The sequence below is a fragment of the Pavona decussata genome, unplaced genomic scaffold (assembly GCF_977016875.1).
Source record: "Pavona decussata unplaced genomic scaffold, jaPavDecu1.1 SCAFFOLD_34, whole genome shotgun sequence".
In the NCBI taxonomy this organism is placed as follows: Eukaryota; Metazoa; Cnidaria; class Anthozoa; order Scleractinia; family Agariciidae; genus Pavona; species Pavona decussata.
In genome coordinates, this window is record NW_028145457.1 from 807,501 (window position 1) to 827,500 (window position 20,000).

At 39.7% G+C, this 20,000-nt stretch overlaps 1 protein-coding gene and 1 pseudogene across 1 annotated transcript; one reads left to right on the forward strand and one right to left on the reverse strand.

Moving 5' to 3' along the window:
• Positions 1-10,937: 10,937 nt before the first annotated feature.
• LOC146484350 (uncharacterized) lies at positions 10,938-11,568 on the reverse strand. The gene has a single exon (XM_085104818.1). The coding sequence runs from the start codon at positions 11,560-11,562 to the stop codon at positions 11,041-11,043; it is 522 nt and encodes a 173-aa protein (XP_084960944.1). The 5' UTR covers positions 11,563-11,568; the 3' UTR covers positions 10,938-11,040.
• A 5,513-nt stretch (positions 11,569-17,081) lies between these two features.
• LOC146484351 (uncharacterized) overlaps positions 17,082-20,000 on the forward strand; it is a 5,893-nt pseudogene continuing 2,974 nt past the window's right edge.

Consider the following 20,000-nt stretch of genomic DNA (forward strand, 5'->3'; position numbering starts at 1 on the left):
GCTTCCAAAACGCTTCGCCAAAATTGATGCCAAAATCTGGCGGTAGACTCGACAGCCTCTAACGTCTAAAAGAAACGAGCGAGAAAACAGATCATCACGCTCGTCCTCACAACAGACGCCATTGCCCAAAAGAAATTGTCGCTCCAGCAGCACTGTAATGGAAGACAGCAAACAATCTGAGGCCCTTAGCCTAGAGCATTTTAACCAAATTATGGACAAACTTTCTCGTTTAGATAACCAAATGCAAGAGCATTTTGGAAACCTGACATCAGAAATTTCAACTTTGAGACACGAAATGAAGCAAGAACTTGAAGGGGTCAAAGTGTCCCCGAGAGACGTAGAGGCGCTTGGGATTCCATCAACGACGTTCAAGAATAAACAAAAACCCACACCGACTACAAGAAAACATGCCAACAAAACCTCGACTCTCATCGTCAAGAACTAGACCTTCTTAAAGTAAACCTCAAAAGAGTTGACAGCCAACAAGCTGAAATCGAAAATTTGAAAACAAGGCTGCTTAAAGAACAGGAGAAAATTATCGCTCTGAAGAAAAATTCTAGACGTGAGAATCTTCGATTTATGAATGTACCTGAATGCAACGATGAAAATTGCATGGATAAAGTGTATGATATAATTGAAAATGACATGAATATCAATGCAGTTCGTGTTGGGAAACCGTGCTCAGAAGATGCCAAGAGCTTCCCGAGACCAATTATTGCACGCTTCCTCAGCAGGGAAGACTGAGATGCAGTCTTTCGAGCGAGAAAGATTCATCAAGAGCTAAAGATATATACATAATGCAAGATTACGCAAAAGTGATACAGCAGGAAAGGAAAGTATAACCAAAGCGATGTTTCAACCAAAGGAGTGAGGTTTGAGCGCAAAAGTTATCGATAGAAAGCTTATTATCAACAATGTTATTTACAATGTAAGTAATATCCCTGAAGACCTTAGGCCTCCTCAATCCAGTGGACAGGTTTAATCGAGACATTTAATCTAAATTCTGTTTTTTTTTTCCATTGTCACGCGAACGTATGGCTGCTTCCTGCCGGTATCAGACTAAGTCTTCCGAGACTCCTTATGGACCTAACCAACAGACTGTTAATGTTTTGCTTGATTTATTTGTTTATTTTAGCCTCGTACCTTTCTGTTTTTGGTGACAATATTTATCTTCTTTATTTAGTCATACAAATTAGTTGCATACTCGAAACATATCTACGTTTTTCAATTGTTTTGTTTATAAGCATCCACAAACTATCCCATACACCGCCAAATTAGTAATCTGCTCACTAAACGTGAGAGGTTTGTCGAACATCATGAAAAGGCGTGAGACCTTCCGTTGGCTTAAGATGAAGAAATATGCCGTTTATTTTCTGCAAGAAGTTCATTGTACAAAGACAAAGGGCACATATGGTCTGCGGAGTGGGGGTATTCCGCCATATTCAGCAGCTTCTCCTAGCGCCAGCACCAGAGTATGTGTGCTTCTTAACAATAATTTCAACTTTCAAATTTTAAAATCCTTTTCCAATCCAGAAGGAAGATTTGTCATAATTGATACCAAATTAGAAAGTAAGATCTTAACTTTGGTTAATATTTATGCACCGAATGAAGATAAGCCTACATTCTTCCAAAACGTTCTAAACCAACTTCTCTATTTTGACTGCAGCGAGGTAATTATTGGTGGAGACTTCAAGCACATTTCAAATGTATTGAATCTCATGGACATTTAACATTGCTTTAATCCAGAACCTAAAAGATTCACTTGAAGGAGAAGAAAACCTCACATAAACTGCTGTCTGGACTTTTTTGATAAGCTCTAGCTTAAGTACAACTATCACCAATGCAGACATATTACCTGGGTACAAAACAGACCACTCTTAAATATCTATTCATTTGGCAAATAATGCAAACCCCAGGGGCCCGGGTTTTTGGAAATTGAACACCTCTTTTCTGGTAGATGAAGAATATGTCGGCCTAATTAAAAAACAATCACTGATGTAGCAAATGAATATGCGAACAATAACGAGATTGATGCCATTCTATTATGGGACACCATGAAGATGCAAATTAGGTCAAGCTCTCTAAACTATGCAAGGAGAAAGAAAGGTAAAATGAAATCACTTGAGTTAAAACTTGAATCTGAAATATTGTCTCTCCATAAGGAGTTAGAAGAAAACAACATCTCTGAAAATGAGAAAGTCCAGATCTATAGTGAAATAGATGTTAAGATTTCACAAAGAGAAGATATTTTAATATATAAAACTCGAGGAGCCATATTAAGATCCAAGTCTTGGTGGCATAATGAAGAAGAAAAAAATACAAAATAATTCCTTAACTTGGTAAAACGACATTACAATAAAAAAAAAACATCAAACACCTCACATCAGCAAATGATAATGTCATCAATACAGATAGCGAGCAAAATCAAGATTATCAAGAAGCAAAATCCTTCTATGAGAATCTTTATTCTTCAGTTAATACCCAACCCGACACTAAGGAAGAGAGTATGTTTTTCCCAGACGGAAATACTCATCCTAAATGAGCAAGGGCAAAAACAGTGTGAAGGCTTCCTGACTGCCTCTGAATGTTTAGAAAGCTTAAAATCGAATGAAACAAGAGCCCTGGAAGTGACGGCCTCCCAGCCGAATTCTATAAAGGCTTAAATTGTGCATATACAAAAGGTCTCTTATCGATTACTCAAAGAAGAGGATTGATTACTCTCATACTATAGAAGAACAAACCGACTAACCTGCTAAAAAACTGGAGGCCCTTTATAGAAAAAAAAAAACTCTGAAGTACTATAATTTTGATATCAGCAGCTGTGTTCTTAACAACGGATGGTCTTCGATTTTTTTTCAACTTAGGTCACGGTGTGAGACAGGGATGTCCGCTGTCCCCATATTTATTTATTTTGTGCGCTGAAATACTAGGTAATACAGTAAGGAAAGATAATGAGGTCTGTGGAATAAAGATTTTTCCGTAGTTATTAAAACAAGGAATGACCTAAAATGATCTAAAATGACCTAAAATGACCTAAGATGATCTAAAATAAATCTGAAATATTCTAAAATGATCTAAATAAAGTAAAACCAAGATAAAATTACAGAATTACAGAACTGAGTGCTTACCAAAAAGGCTGATACCAGGAAGCTACTGTGAACTGCCGGAAAGAACTAACAAGACTCGAAAAGTGCCGATGGTTGCACGTAAGCCGATTCGATGACAAAGTTGTGTAACGTAAACAAGCCGCACTAGAGCGACTCTCTTTATTTGGTCGGTCCGAAAGACCCAAAAATATCGACACTGACCAATCTTTTTTGGGTTCGTTTTCTGGTCGCACATTAAAAGCCACACCACTTGGCTAAATTCTTGTGTAAACACTGATAAAACACTTTTGTAAACAATGTAATTAAAGGCATATATATCTGTGTATCAATTTCCTTAAATAAACACGCAGTTAACAAGTTAAGGGTAGGGCATGAATAAAAGATATCTCTGTGTCAGTTCCATATAAAATAGCTGCATCAATCAAAACCGTGTTGCTGAGGAAAAACCAGGCACTTTGTACCAATCAAAACCGCGTTGCTGAGTGAAACTTGGAACTTCGCACCAATCAAAACTACATTGTTGGGGAAAAACTAGACACTTTGCATCAATCAAAGCCCACTTGTGATACAGTAATTATTGGGAATTTCTCTAAAGAAGTCTCTGATAGAGACGAAACGCGTCGGAAATGAACAAAAAGTATACAACTACAAGAAGTCTTCCGCTGTGCTGCTCACTAGTCTTTGTTATAAAATTAAAATAAAATCATTTTAGGTCATTTTAGATTAATTTTAGATCATTTTAGGTCATTTTAGATCATTATAGGTCATTTCTTGTTTTAGTAGCTACGAAGATTTTTCATACTGAGTGTAAGTTATCCCAATATGTAGATGACACGACTATGATTTTGGATGGCTCCAAGTCCTCCTTTCTGAAGTCTCTGTACTTACTTGAAGCTTTTGCTTCCATATCGGGTTTGAAGGTCAACTATGAAAAAACTGAAGCCCTCTGGATTGGTGCCTCTAAAAGTTCTAATCTCACTTTCCCCTCAAGTAAACCAATAACTTGGGCAAACGAGAAGGTCTTTGCCTTGGGAGTGTTGTTTTCGACTTTGGAAGATAGGTCTCTTAATTCTAACTTTACTGAGAAAATTGAGAAAATAAGGAGTATCTTAGATAATTGGTCGGCTAGAAGACTGACCCTCTTGGGTAAAATTAAAATCATAAAAACTCTAGTATCACAAATCGTCTACATGTTGTCATCTCTTCCAACACATCTTGACATACTCAAGACAATCAAATCTATATTGTATGATTTCCTTTGGGATGGTAAGGGCGATAAGATCAAAAGGACGACAATGATAAATAATTGGGCGAAAGGAGGACTTAAGATGTTAGATAGTCAAAGCTTTAATGACTCCTTGAAAATGAAATGGATCCAAGGGTATCTAAATGAAGAAAATAAAGGGAAGTGGAAACTTTGTTTTGACCATTACTTAGGGAAGCACAGAGGAAAACTATTGTTCCAAAGCAATTTGAAACAGCAAGATTCTACACTGCTCAACCTCAAGGACCCTTTCTTAAAAGAAATCATACAGTACTGGACAAAATTTAATTACAAAGACGATAACCTCGATTTTGCTTCCACATATATTTGGTACAACTCTCACATTAGAATTGAAAATCACCCATTCTTCTACAGATCATGGTTGAGCATGGGTATAAAGGAGATTAGAGATCTGTCAGATAACGACCAGACTTTTCTAAACTACAATGCCTTCATAGATAAATATAGCATCAAAACCAACTATCTCGAATAACACAAAGTGATATCTGCTGTAGCACATTACAAGAAAGTACACTTTACAGCCTATCAGGACTCAACTCCAAAGGATCCAGTTGATACCCTTCTGTCTCACATCAAAGTTTCCAAGAACATTTATGAATGTCTAATAAACGAAAAAGCTGTGAGTATTTTGACTCTTATTGATCAAGTATTTGGTGACATTTTAAGGCCCATTGTTGGAAACTCAACAGAATGTTGCGAAGATGCTGATATCGAAGATGAGCTAGACTTTGCACTACGTGATTGGAATGATCTCATAGAAGATGATGACTTTATGGATCTCATTATTGACCATCTTGACAGCTCACAAATGCCCTCAGAACTTCAAGAAAAAAGTAACACGTCTTCACATTTGTTAGACAATGACATACCAAGTGCTGTTTTAGAAATACAGGAAAATTGCAGTTTTGAGGATGTTTAGCTTCAAACCTGAAACAGTGAACAAATACATTGTACCATTGTATTTAACCTTTTGAAAACTAGTAGTTAACGTAGTTATTCGGTTATAAGGCGCACTCGGTTATAAGACGCACCCCAAACTTAGCAATTTAATCAAGCTAAATTCTGAGACTGAAAATTACGTGAAAATACCCGGTTATAAGACGCACCAAACAATTGAGAGTTAACAGAAGGATCTGATGAATCCGAGAGCAATTATCCTTACACAATTGGCATGTGAAGTCTTTTTGTTAACGTAAACAGAAGTGAAAAAGTCACACATTTAATGATATACGTAAAAACAAAAGCTAAAAGTTCACACCTGTAATGATAAACATACAACGCATACGCATTTATTTGAACCTTCCTGCTTAGGAAACATGCTTCTATTAACAAAAGTACTTAATAAATATTCAGTGATCCGATTTTGTCCTATAAAATCACCTGATTTAAAACTCAGTTGCAAACCTTACTGATACATTCACATCGTAAACAGCCAGAGTTCAACTTCAACTTCTTGTTTGATCGTTAAGATGCCAAGCACTCGCCGTCACTCGTATGACCTCAGCTTCAAGTTGAAAATCGTTGCAGAAGCCGAGGCAGTCAACAACAATCGTGAAATTGCCCGTGAATACGGAATTTCCGAATCCATGGTGAGCAAATGGCGCGACCAGCAACATGTCCTGTTTTCCGGCGAGCTGCGGATGACAGCGAAGCGTGCATCAATGGGACGCTACCGACCGAAGGATCCTGAGTTGGATCAGCAGTTAGCCGACTGGTTCAGTGATCAACGAACTCAAGGTAAGCATCTAGCATTTAACCTGGATTTATACTGGTGAATTGTTATAAACGTGTCAGAACCGCGATCACTTCGATGCGATGTTTACATTCAATGATTGGTTTCGATCACTGAACTGACATTTGGTTTTGTTGTTACATAGGTTTGTCCGTCAACGGCATGATGCTTCGAGTGAAGGCCAAAGAACTCAGCACTGACCCCGAGTTTGGTACTCGAACTGGAAGCGTCGTCACTCCATCTCCATGAGAGCGAAAACCAGTCTTGCTCAGCGTCTCCCAGCCGACATGGAAGACAAGGTCGTCGAGTTTAATCGATTCGTCCTGAGATCTCGCCAGCGCTGGGGCTACTATTTAAGTCATATTCTCAATATGGACGAAACACCAATGCGATTTGAGCTGCCGGCCACCAGAACCTTGGAGTTTACCGGGAGCAGAACAGTCCCAGTGTTGTCATGTGGCGCCGACAAGCAAAGTTTCTCGGTAGCTATGACAGTGAAAGCGAACGGCGAAAAACTCCCACCGAAAGTCATATTCAAAGGTGTTCGGCAGCTGAATATCAACACGCCACCAAGGATGCAAATTTCAGTGCACAAGAAAGGCTGGATGGACGAAGAAGGTATGTTTTATCTCCACACTGTTTATTCAGAGAAGGAACTTTTCGAGCGAGCGACAAAGACGATTCTCGAAATTCAAAACTGTATTGTTGTCATGGATATCGTGTTACTTAGCACGTGCTGTTAAGCACGTATGCAAATTTTCATTTGTTTGCTTTTCTCTTGAAGTCGTTTAGTATTCTAAAGGTCTCTAAAGGCAGTATTCTTTTTTTAATTCATAGGAATAAAGGAGTGGATTAGACGCAATCTTCGCTACACCACAGACCAAAAAGCTCTACTCGTCTGGGATTCGTTTCGTGGTCACTTGATGGAGGCCGTAAAAGATCTTCTGGCCAGGCGAAATGTCGACGTCGCCGTCATCCCTGGCAGACTTACACCCGTATTGCAGCCCCTTGACAAATGTATTAACAAGCCGTTTAAGAACAAGGCACGCTCTCGATATCAGGCTTGGATGGTGAACGGTCCGTTTACTTACACTCCGTCGGGGAAAAAGCGAGCGCCAAGTAAAGAACTTGTTTTACAGTGGATACACAAAGCTTGGCAAGAGATACCCGCCGATTTAGTCGCCAACTCCGTCAAGTCCTGTGGAATTTCAAACGCTATGGACGGCACCGAGGATGAAGCTGTGTGGGAAGAAGAAGGAGCTGGAGCTGATGAAGCCGACGACCAGTTAGAGAACGAGTTCGACACGGACAGCGAGCAGGAAGACTAGCCGAGACTAGACGAAGAACAACAACCACCACAACGGCTCTTTTCAGAGCCACCCCGGTTCTTTTCAGAACCACCAAATCTATAAAAGTCAATGACCAACAACGAGTGTCTTTTTCTTGTGTTTTTTAAACTGCAAGTTCTTCTCAAATTGTGATCTTAAGATTTTGTTACGTGAAAATACTTGGCTATAAGACGCACCCCAATTTTAGCACTAACTTGCCACCCAAAGACAGATTTTTCTTGAAAAAACCGTGCGCCTTATAACCGAATAACTACGGGTAAATGTATTTCTCATTTCTTTTTGATTTCCTACTAAAATGATAGCAATTTCCACAATGCAACTAAAACCATAACGTTAGTTACATACATTTGCACAGTTTCTCTTTGTTTACGAGTAGACTTGGTAAATAGTTGGAGAAAATTAGAAATCATCACAGCCCCACTCTGCATAAATCATGTACCCTCTATTATTTTAATTGAAAGGGGTGCCTATAAAAAAGAAGCAAGTGAAAGTGTGATGAGATCTGTGTGTCTTTATGCACTTTCTAACTTATTTATTGCCTCTTAGCCACATTCCTTAATGAAACTATCTTATTTTAAAATCAAAATGTATAAAAATTATTACCCTGTATTTTTATAATCCAAATGATCCTGGTATTTCTCAAATACCGGTACCTAGACCAAACTTTGTAATTTTTGAATTTTTTGTGGCAGTTTGAGAAAAAAAAAAAAACCAAACATTTGAAAAAAAAATGTACTGTTTTCATGGGCATCACTTCAATGAAAAATTATAGTACCTGTAACTGCTCTAAATATCTACAAGTGGATAAATGAACAAAAAAAATGTGATTATTGGAATTGAAGTGAGATCCCATTATTTCATGCGTTTGAAAATTGGAATTAAGGCAATATTCCATGAACATTTCATTTGTTTTTTTTTTTTCTACTCTGCCTATCTTGCTTTAATTCCAATTTTCACATTCTTTTTATGTCCATTGATCCACTTGTAGATACTTGAAGCTTCTACATTCTTAAGAGCGGTTGTCAGTAACTTTCAAGAATCCAGCGACAGAAGCAAAAATTCGAATTTCTTTTTATTTGCCCCAAAAGACCCTTCTGGTGAACTATTTTCAAAAATAATATTCAAAAGTTCCCGCGAATTTTTATTTTGGCAATCAATCAATCCCGACAATCAAATATACCTTGCAGACCTTGACTTGCCTCAATTTCTTCTAGTAATTTCAAAAATTATTTTCGCACTGTCATCACAAGGGGCGAATCTTGACATTGTTTATTCCGGTGCTTCTCGCGCACTTCTGTATCACATTTCACTTGTCACTCAATGGAAGCTATTTGCATTGTTCAAAACTTTGAATCTCTAATATGCGGATTTTGAGACAATTTTCAGCCTTGCCTCGGGAATGTGATATCGCCAGATATAAAGTGAGTAACGGTTGAAGACAAGTAAGAGCATTTCTTTATATCTAGTTTCCAGTCGTGTTATCCGGTTGTGATTGAATGACTCAAGTAGTCAGTAACAATGTTGCACTATTCTTCAGTATTTTCGACAAACACAGAAAAACAAAAGCTTGGTTGGCAAGTGTATTTATACCGATGGGCATAGAGAAGATTTTTTGTTTCTACTTTTCGGTCATAAATGTATACAGAGGTAAAATAACGGACGCGTTTCATTCATGTGGCAGGTTGAGAAACGGCTGATGTTGACATTTACGTCGGTGCGCGATTTTTTCAGTGTTTTCTTGTGGTGGACTTTATTCGTAATATTTTAGGCAAATTCTGTTTCAGGTCACGTCAAAAGAGAGCATTTAAACTTTCTAGCTTAAAAATAACGGTAGTTTGGAAGTGTAGCATGATATGAGAGACAGGGAATTAATTTCGCTGATTTTAAGTTATTTCTCTGGGAAAGGTTCTTTCATCTTGCTTGAACGCCTCAATATAAACTCGAAAATTTCACCTGAAAGAAATCATTTGATAACCTTATGCTAATATGGGGAACACTTAAGTTTGAAGCTAGTTATTAACGTGTATAAAAGCATTAAATGAACACAGAGACCTTGGCTTTTATCTAAAAGCTTCCGTGAAGTGTATTGATAAGTGCAAAGTAACAGGAGGAACATGAAGTTCTGAAATGGCGAATTGTGTCAAAGTGCATTCCACACATCTCGACCTAGCGCACTCGCTTTTCACAGGCCAAACTAAATATTTTAACAAGATAAATAAGAAAAATTGCCCGCTCAAAAAAGTCATTTCATTACCAGTATATTTGTATACCCTTGATGATATAGTCATCTGAAATATGGCAAAAATCACTTTATCTAAGGAATAGCAAACACTGTATTCTTTACGTGGGCAACTTTAAATGAAAGAAAGTTCAGGTGGAGATAAAATATAGTTTGGAAGCAAGCACAAGGGAAGTAAAAACGATTGTGAAAGTGTCAAATCGAGAAAACGCTGCCTCGTCTTGAGCGAGAGTTTTGAAAATGCACTAATTTGCATAATTTCAATCGGGCCATCGGCCACGTTTTGGCCGATTTCGAACTTTCCCAATTTTTGTCAAAATAAAAATTCGCTGGAACTTTTGAATACATTAATAGCCCACGTATAAGAACCTGAATGTTTCAATTTAGCCTAAAAAGGTTCTTATATAAATGGTACTTTAAGCAAATTTAGGCTACCAAGGTTCTTAAAATAGGTTCTTATATTTTCATATGAATTTCCTCTAAATATACTATATATATATTATAAATATCATCTCATAAATTTCAGTATAATGGCAAACACAATAGACATACAACATGGTACTTAAGGTTGAAAGAAAAAAAAGTTATGTCAAGTTACTTTTAAATAGATGATGATCTTAATTCAGCAGTTTCTTCCTATACACTTTCACAGCAGCCCCACTGATAAGAACCTAACTTAAAATTTTAGCCTAAATAGGTTCTTATATGGAGGGGGCTTAAAATGAAAATTTTAGCCTAACAGGTTCTTAAAACCCAGGTTCTTATACGCGGGCTATTACTGTATTATTTTTCTAAATAGTTCACCAAAAGGATCTTTTGGGGCAAATAAAAAGAAATTCGAATTTTCGCTTCTGTCACCAGATTCTCAAAAGTTACTGACAATGGCTCTTAAACGGGTTTCTTTCAAAACTACAAAAATGCCTATATTGACGTGCAGGCAGTTCCTCAAGTGCTCTGTTATTTACAAGCCTCTTACCAGTTCTGACAAATCACGGTTTAGTGAAACAGAGGAATGTTTCCCTGAATCACTATGTCGCTGAAGATTTCTGTCCATTGTTTGTACAAGATTTCTTGTTCCTTTTTCAGCACGACAAACTCGAGATATAGATCGCTCATTAAAATTGGGCCCCAAGTTCTTAATTGCTTGTTTCAAGTAGTTGTTGCTGTGTTCCTGGTCAAGGTCAAGAGCTATTTTTTACCCTTTCCTCCACCATTATTATCTGTCCCACACAAATCGTTAAGCATCCCTAGGGGAAAGTAGGGCAAAGATAAAAAAGATCTGATACAAGCTCTCCAGGGCATATTTTGTGCTATGCTGACCATCTGCTTTACAATAAAGCAGCAATAATTTGTATTGTCTCATAACCCTTGGAAAGAGCGTCCAGGAAGTTTAGGAAAAATAACCCGTCTGTCAGTATAGCACAATTGTTATTAAACATGTCATCGGAGGTCTTTGCCTTCTTAGTGCTTTCAATGTCAGGCTTCTCTGAAGTGAAAGGCAAATTTGCACTTTCTTCAATAACAGGAGGTGGGTTATGGGTAAGTTCATGTTTTCTTCGGCTCTTTCCATCAAATTTAAATGAAAATGGACAGCCTTGAAAACTACATGGGAAGCGACCATTATCAGTCAGTTCTTGCTCATTTATGATCACCTCTTTTTCCTGTGTTGTAAGTATGTCATTGATCACGCTGCTGAGGCCATCTCCTTTGAATACAAACTTGGGCACAACAATGCCAGCAGCTTCATGGAGAATGTCAAGTTCTTTTAGCTTAGAGAGTGAAGAGATATCTCCGGGGATGCTAAAACAGGTCGGTGTGCTGTTTTTGTGTTCCAGACCAAGAGCATTCATGGCTGCCACAACAACTCGTGATTTCAAAATGAGTAGGAAAAAGTCTCTATCTGCACGGTAGTTGGAATGGGGATCATGGGTAACATTAGTCGGTTAATCAGAGATCTGCCTGAGTGCAATGTACATTGATCAACATCTGATTTAGATGAGTAGAAGCGGCGATAGATTAGCTAAGAAAAAATGAAAATAAATAACTAAGCAAAGTATTATTTTCTTAAACAATGGAAAGGTGCATTAAATGGGGTAATGCCCTCGCTCCACAGCCATCCCAAAAAATAATGAACTCCAAGCACCGTGACAGTATTTTTGAGCTGACCTTTAAGGTCAGGCATTATCCTATATTTAAAACGTGACAGTGATGCAGTTTGATAACACCGTGATGGGGACCCTTCCTGGTGGCCCTCAGTAAGTGTCTCAATTCACTCCACATAAGTATTGCGTATAAGGCGTATTAAAGGAGTCCAGTGCTTAAGTAAAGATCCCACTTGTTTTCAATAATAGATGGCAGACAAAAGTAACCTCCCCAAGACGAAGCCCAAGTATAAACGTAAGACCCACGTATGCCCTGTGTTTGTCAGAAATCATTTACACACATTTCTCACCACCTAGAACAAAAGCAGAAATGGAGCCACAAAAAGGCGCTGGAAGCAATGTCAGTGTTTGATCTTCGAGCAAGAGTGGAAAAGGTCCAATGTACAGTTAAAGATTGCGTCAAATCGGGATCTGACATACGTTGCCATCTTCAAATGGCGTATGGGACGAGTGACGAACAAACTGAGTCTACTCTCTTTAAGCCCCCTCCCAAACAAGCAGGTACCTCAGTCAAGAAAAAGACAGAATTTTAAGCGAAAGCTGTGTTCATACCCAGGTTGCAATGAGGTTGTCCGCAAAATACACCACCTCATGACGACTGGAAAGCACAAATTGTCTAGAGATGATCCATGGCACTGGGAATATCTTAGAGACACATCGTTTGTGGAACTACAGTGGACAGCAGAAGAACTAATAACTGTTTCATCAAACGAAGACTCAAATCCTAGTGACACACATGGAAGCAAGACTGTCATCGATGAAAACGGACAAACAACTGGAAATGAGAGCTCATTTGATTTGTCAACAGAAGAAGAGAAGAAGAAGAAATGCTCAAAACATTACGAAAACAAAAGTCTGACCATGCAAAGGTTATTATGAGGTATGGTGCAGAATATTGGAGGCAAAAAGAGCAGACTCAAAGGGTTCTTTGTCACCAGTCCAGAGTAAAACATCCACACAAAAGAGGAAATACCATGTGCAGTCTAGTGAAGATGATGAGTGAGCACAACATCATGCCTCCATCACCCGGCAATGAAAGCCAAAGCATTTTCCATTAGCAAGGTGTACTGCCACATCGAAACCCTGCTAGCTTACCCGGAGAGCAGGGAACATCCCACTGTGGAATGAGGCTGGAAGTGGAGTTAATCCACCGGGAGCAACAAGGCAAGACAAGAATGGCGAGGATAGTGATCCTAAAGTCGTAGTCAGCAAGAAGAAATGCCCGACCAGGAAGGTCAAAGAAGCCCATGGTGGTTTCTTTGCAGAAGATGAGGGTAATGAAGATACCAGCGGCAAAAACGAACATAAACCTCAAGATGACGAGAGTGACAGTAAAGACGATGAAGAGGAGGAAGGTCAAAGTGAAGAGGACAGAGAACAAGAGTTTAAAGAGCTGTGAGCGTGTGGTAATTTCACCACAGAATTGGTTCTTGATTCTTTCAAACAAGGAAACAGGGAGCTACCAACAGTGCAGCAGTATGTCTCACAGATCTCAGCAATAATCAGTGAGATTGATCTTGTCCAGCAAAATGTCTCTTGCATCGTTAACAAAAAAGATCTAAGGGATAAGTGGTTAGAGAAAATGAAGAAAACGAAGAAGCCAGGTACATGCAAATCATACCTAAGGTCCCTAGCACGATTTCTACGTTTTATCATCGTAGAAAAGCCTCAAAGAGCGATATGCAGAACAGGCAGCTAAAATCCAGGAACAATTCCAAGAGAGACAAGCAGCCTTCAGAATTGCAGTTAGTGAGCGATGTTGGGAGAAACTCATGGAAGATCTAAATAAGCTGATCAAACCTAAAATTTGCTACAGACGAGGTGGTGAGCAGGGCTGTGGTAGTGTTAGGTCAAAACCTGGAAAAGAATAAGATGTTTTTTTTGCTTGCGGTTCGGTCATCAAAGCAGTTCATGTAGTTTGGGCTGTCGAGGTTGCAACAGAAAACACCACCAGTCCCTGTGTTGTCAAATGAATTCACCGAGAGTCATATACCCCAAACGGGTATTCGCAGAACACGCAGGCTCTTGTGAGTACTGTAAAAAACAATCACGTAATGGATGGTCATGCAATGGATAGTCACGCAATGGACAGTCACATAATGAATGGTCATGCAATGGATGGTAACACAATGGATGATCACGCAGCGAACACACAACCTCAGAGAATCACAACAACCACCAGTTCTGAAACAAAAGGACACGTCTTGTTGCAAACAGCAACTGTACTCGCAACAAATCAAGATGGGTCGAAATCCACAAAGGTGAAAATATTGTTCGACTGTGAAAGCCAACGTTCTTATGTAACGGATAGTCTCAAGTCTAGGCTTAGTCTGAAACCCACAAAGATGGAAACTCTTCACCACAACACATTTGGAGAAAGGAACTTTCGAAAACAAAAATGCGATGTAACTTTGCATCTTGAAAGCTGCAACGAGACTGTGAAGGTTTCTGTCCTTAGTTTTCCTGCTATTTGTTCATTGCTCCCAACAAGAGTGGATGCAAGCAGCTACCCACATTTGCAAAAACTGCAATTAGCGGACTGCTCCGACTCCCAAGATTCGATTGATGTCCTTATTGGATCTGACTATTGCTGGGACTTCGTAACCAATAAAATCGTGCGCGGAGACTTTGGTCCTACTGCAATCAATAGCAAGTTCGGATGGCTGCTCTCAGGTCCTACGGAGTTCGCTACTAGTTCCGAAACAACTGTGACAAACCTGATCATATCAGGAAGCAGCAATGGTTTGTTTGACCACACCCAAGACCCCCTCGTTAACACTTTGAAGCAGTTCTGGGAAACTGAATCTCTCAGAGTAAAAGGAGAATATTGGAATGCGAGCAGTCAAGTGATTGTTTGAACGACAATGTGCAATTTAATGGTGAATGTTACGAAGTGGAACTCCCATGGAAGGAGAATCGTCCTGTAATATCGAGTGATTACGAACTCTGTGTTAACCGTCTCAAATCTCTTCAACGAAGATTGTTGAAGGAACCAGATTTAATTCAGGAATACGATCGCATCATTGAAGATCAAATTAGCCAGGGAATTGTGGAAAAGGTCCCTGCAGAGCAAAGTCCTTGAACAATAATTATTGTCTTCAATCCTTTCACTGCCAAATTTCTTGGTCTCTCTGGACAATTATCTCGATGTAGATGACCAAAACGGATTTAGTTGTCCTATATATATATGAAGATCTCCTTTGAAATGTTCGCTGCTCTGCAATAACGAGGACTCAAGTTTTTTTGTGACGTCACCTATTTGAACCGTTGTTGTTTTGCGCGCGAGCACAAACACATTCTAATCGGTAAGTTGTCGGTTTATAAGTGTACTTTCGGGCCATTTTGCACTGCAGAAGCTCCCAGGCTGCCATCATTAAGCTGGAATGGAGAGTAGAGGCAATCCTCTGAAAGAATCCAGAGGTGAGAGGTGATTTCATAGCGACTGGGATGCCAAAAGTGTTCGTATCGAGTCATGGTACCTCACGAGTGAAGTTGTCTCTCTGGCCGTTCTGTGGGTGGATTCTCGGACCTACCTAGGCAATTTGGGCGAGATTTGACTTGCAAAGAAAACGTTATGTGCGATATTTTGCCAGTAGGAGCGGGTGCCTCGACACTTATAAAAAAACTACTGAATTAAGATGGCGAGAGCTCCATTTCGTCGTTGTATCGAAATTACCCAGAATGCAACTCGGACGGCAAAGGGGAAATTACGGGCTTTGAAAAGTGGCTCGAATCAAATGGCTGATGTTCGAACAGCTGTACGCGTGAGAGGCAAAATTGGAGATAAATGCTTAGTCATGAGATTAAGGAATTTTGGTTTTAAAATGAGATTTTGAATTAAACTATTGGAAGCAAAGATGTGTGTTTTTCAGCTTTGTCGATGCGGCAGAAAAAGGACATTTTTGGTTTTGCTTGAAAATAAATGTTGATATGGAACGGCAAACGGAAGATAAACTCAGTTTATTTGCTCTTAAAGCCTAAAACACTTACTAATTAACACTATTAGTAGACCATAATAACCAGATTTCTGGATTTGAGAACGTGGCCAATCTTGAAAGTGGTAGCCTCTAAAACGGCGACATTACTCGCCTTTAGCGGTGAAAGGGTTAAACTGGTCCTAATTATACTCCGCAGTTGTTTCACACTCTTGTTAAATTTCGCTGGCACAAGATTGGTCTGACAGCCGATATCGAGAAAGCATTTCTGATTGTTGGAATAAACGAAAACGACAAGGACATGCTGAGATTCTTGTGGTTCAAGGATCCTGGTGATTTACGAGACTGGTGTTTGGACTGAAACGATCGCCAGCTATTTTAGGATCGACGATTCGACACCATTTAGACGCGCAACTATCAGAGGAGTTCAAGATGGAATTGATTGAGTGGTTAAAGAATTCCCTGTATGTGAATGATCTCGTTACCGGAGAAGCGAATGACAATGAAGTGTTGGATTTGTACTTGAAGTCCAAATCAATCATGCAGCAAGGTGGATTCAATTTGCGAAAATGGAACACTAACTCGACCGTTGTACTAGAGGCAATAAACCGATCAACTGAGGGAGTGACGTCCCTATCTGTATCCGAAGGCATGAAATCTGTCACCGAAGAAGATGAATCCTATGCAAAGGCCACAACAGCTCCACCAATCAAGGACGACAAGACCGCTGACAGCAATATTGTCAAGGTGTTGGGCTCAATTTGGAATACTGCAACCGATGAGTTGAGCCCATTTACTATGGAGTGGAAGGTCTTATTTCAAGTACTTTGTAATGAGCGCACCGACTGGGATGAACAATTGAGTGACGAACACTTGAAGAAATGGAATTCACTCATCGCCGAACTTCAAAAACTGAACAGTGTTCGCATACTAAGATGTTACTTCGACAGCCATTCAGCAAGTCTGCTGAAATCAGCGCAACTTCACTGCCTCAGCGATGCTTCTGAAAGAGTATACACAGCGGTCATTTATCTTCCCTTGCTTTACGAAGATGGCCATGTGGAAGTCAATTTAAACGCATTGAAGACCAAGATTGCACTGTTAAAGAAACAGAGCATCCCCAGGCTTGAGTTACTTGGCGCTACGATTCTGGCACGACTGGCTAAAACTGTGTAGAATGCCTTGCCCCAGAAGTTAGAAACTGTGTACTGGGTCGATTCCATGACAGTCTTATGCTGGATCAGCAATACAATGCCATAGAAACAGTATGTCATGAGCAGGGTGCAAGAGATCCACGAGAGCACCAATCCAGCATCATGGAATTTCTGTCTCGGCGAACAGAACCCAGCCGATATCCCTTCGCGTGGAATGACAGCGAGGGAATTGGTTACCGAGGACAAATGGTGGAAGGGTCCAGAATTTCTGCACAATGACGAAGAAGAATGGCCACGTAAGGACAACGCCTTCTCCGAGAACGAAAATGCCATGAAAGAAACTGTGAAGAATCCTGCAACTATTACACATGTTTTGGTCAGTGGTGAACAAGTGCGACAGACTGGCTTACATGAAATTATTGATGCTAACCACTACAGTACCCTGACAAAATTGTTGCAGATTACTGCTTACGTCCTTTGATTTGCGAGGAGATCAAAGGAGAAGAGAGGTCCCGAATATGCGTGATGTGCCGAAAGGGCCAGGGACAGCCATTCCCACTACCACAGCTACCCAATTTCCCCGGAAGAACGAGTTTCTGATTTTCCACCTTTCACACACACAGGTGTGGACTTCGCAGGTCCTTTATATACGACAGATAAAGGTGGAACAACCGCAGATGAAGCTAAGGCATACGTTTGCCTGTTTACGTGCGCCTCGACTAGAGCCTTACACTTGGAGCTAACAAGACAACTGAGTGCCGAAGCCTTTTTGTTGGCTTCCCGCTAATTTACTAGTAGAAGAGGTTTGCCAGCCACATTACTATCGGACAATGCCAAGACATTCAAGTCTGCTTCAAAGGAAGTTGTGAAAATAGCAAGAGCCCAAGAAGTTCTCCGTTACATGGCAAACAATGGTGTAACGTGGAAATTTATCGTTGACAAAGCCCCATGGTGGGGCGGATTCTGGGAACGTTTAGTTCAAACCGTAAAGAGACCGCTCAAGAAAGTGATCGGACGGAGTTGTCTGAGTTTTGAAGAGTTCAGTACCCTACTGACGGAGGTGGAATGTGTCGTTAATGCTAGGCCCCTAGCATACGTTTATGACAGTGTGAATTTTGTGCTAACTCCTTCACACTTAATTGATGGTCGACGCTTGCAGAGCACTCCTAATTCAAGCCACTTTGAAATTGCTCGCACCTATGACACGCTGACGCAACGACTGCAGCACCAGAAACGCCTGCTGAATCAGTTTACGCCTATATTCACACGTCAGCTTTGTTACATGGGAGACCAGGTTACACATACAATTTCCAGATGCATGATTTTCTCAGTTAACTAGAGTTCTTTGTTGCTGTTATTGGGATTGAAATTTAGTTCCGAAGTGAACAAAATTACTAAAGCATTCCCATAGTAATAGTATCAGCCATTTATATTGTAACATCTGAATATGTCATTATTGTTTAATAAACTAGGAAGACGAATTAACATTGAGCCCAATGGGCGAAGTTGCAAATGACACAGCATATTTGAACAAGACATTAAAGTCAGTTAATATTATATGTTACAGAGATCTTTATAGTTAAGTTAGCTGGGCTGCTGACGCCATACCAACCGCTTATCCAATCTGATTAATTCCATACAGCTTTGGCTTCTGGTCGGTCTGTTGCTCTTTTCACTGTGCAATGCAGATCTCACCCAGAATCCTGCATAATTTTTATATAATTATTTATGTATGTATACTTACTGTTATTAAACGTATCTATTTAGGAGCTCCAACAGTCCCATTCAGATTGAGGTGTGGGGAGACAAGAACTCTGCCCCAATAGTGGCGTCTTCATACAAATCACTAAACTCAAGGTCATTCACCACAAGGCTGGTTGCGATCTGCAGATCATCTTTCATGAACTCATGGATCACTTCTTTACAGAAGAGGAGCTGGCAACATCTGTTGCTTTTGAACCAGACTGGTTCCAGAAAACAAGACAATTCTTAACCCTACCATCGTTTCTGCTATTCAAGATGAGACTAATAATGTGGATTGATTTTCCACTCGCGTCACAATTTTTATGCACTTACAGATATGACCTTTCTTGGCTTTATGTTTGTACATAAATTAGAAATGTAAAAATCAAATGTTAACGACGGCTTGTGTCTATGAAAAAGGTTTGGGGCGTTTAATTAATTAATCAATTTATTTTCTTATTCGGCGCACACAACAGTCAGTTAAGGAGCTGTTACACTAGGCAACGTTTCGTGCAACCTGTCTCGCAACTTTGTTGCTCCGTTGCGAGACAAGTTGCACGAGACGTTGCCTAGTGTAGCACCCCTAGGCAACGCATAAAAATATTCCTGTAGGATTGCCTCGATTGTTGCGGCAACGAAGTCATTGCGAGACATGTCGGTTGCAGGGTATGTTACACAGGGCAATTTTTCGTGCAACTTGTGTTGCAACAAAATTGCGAGACAAGTTGCATAAAACGTTGTCTAGTGTAACAGCACCTTTACAGTCATGTATGTGCATAGCCATGTAAAAATTAACGACTATTCAAAGTCCAGCCATCATAGATTTTTAAATTTTTTTTCCTAATATTAACATTATTTCTTTTCCAGGATATCTACTAGCCTGTGCTTCAAGTCTAAGCATTCGTCCATTGGATCCAGGCAAGCTACATAAAATGTTTACCAATAAGAGTACCACTGCAAATGCTAAGAAAAGAAAGAAACTTATTCCTATTCAATAAATGGAAACATGACGACAAGATTGCTCTTTTCTTAGCACTGAAGTGGTACAAATAGACTAAAGGCTACTAAATACCCGGCAGTCAGAAATGAAAAGTTCGACTGAAAGCCTCAGAAACGGTGACGTTTTCTGGAGTAAGTATGGTTCCAAAAGATTTTCTAGTCGACGAAATATTCGAGCTTGATCATACCAAATTCTGTGAAAATTTCTTACTGACTGGCATTTTCATAGTCTTACTACCATGCTGACACGAAATTTTTGTGACACTTTAATTTCGTGAATTTCATGATTTTTTCA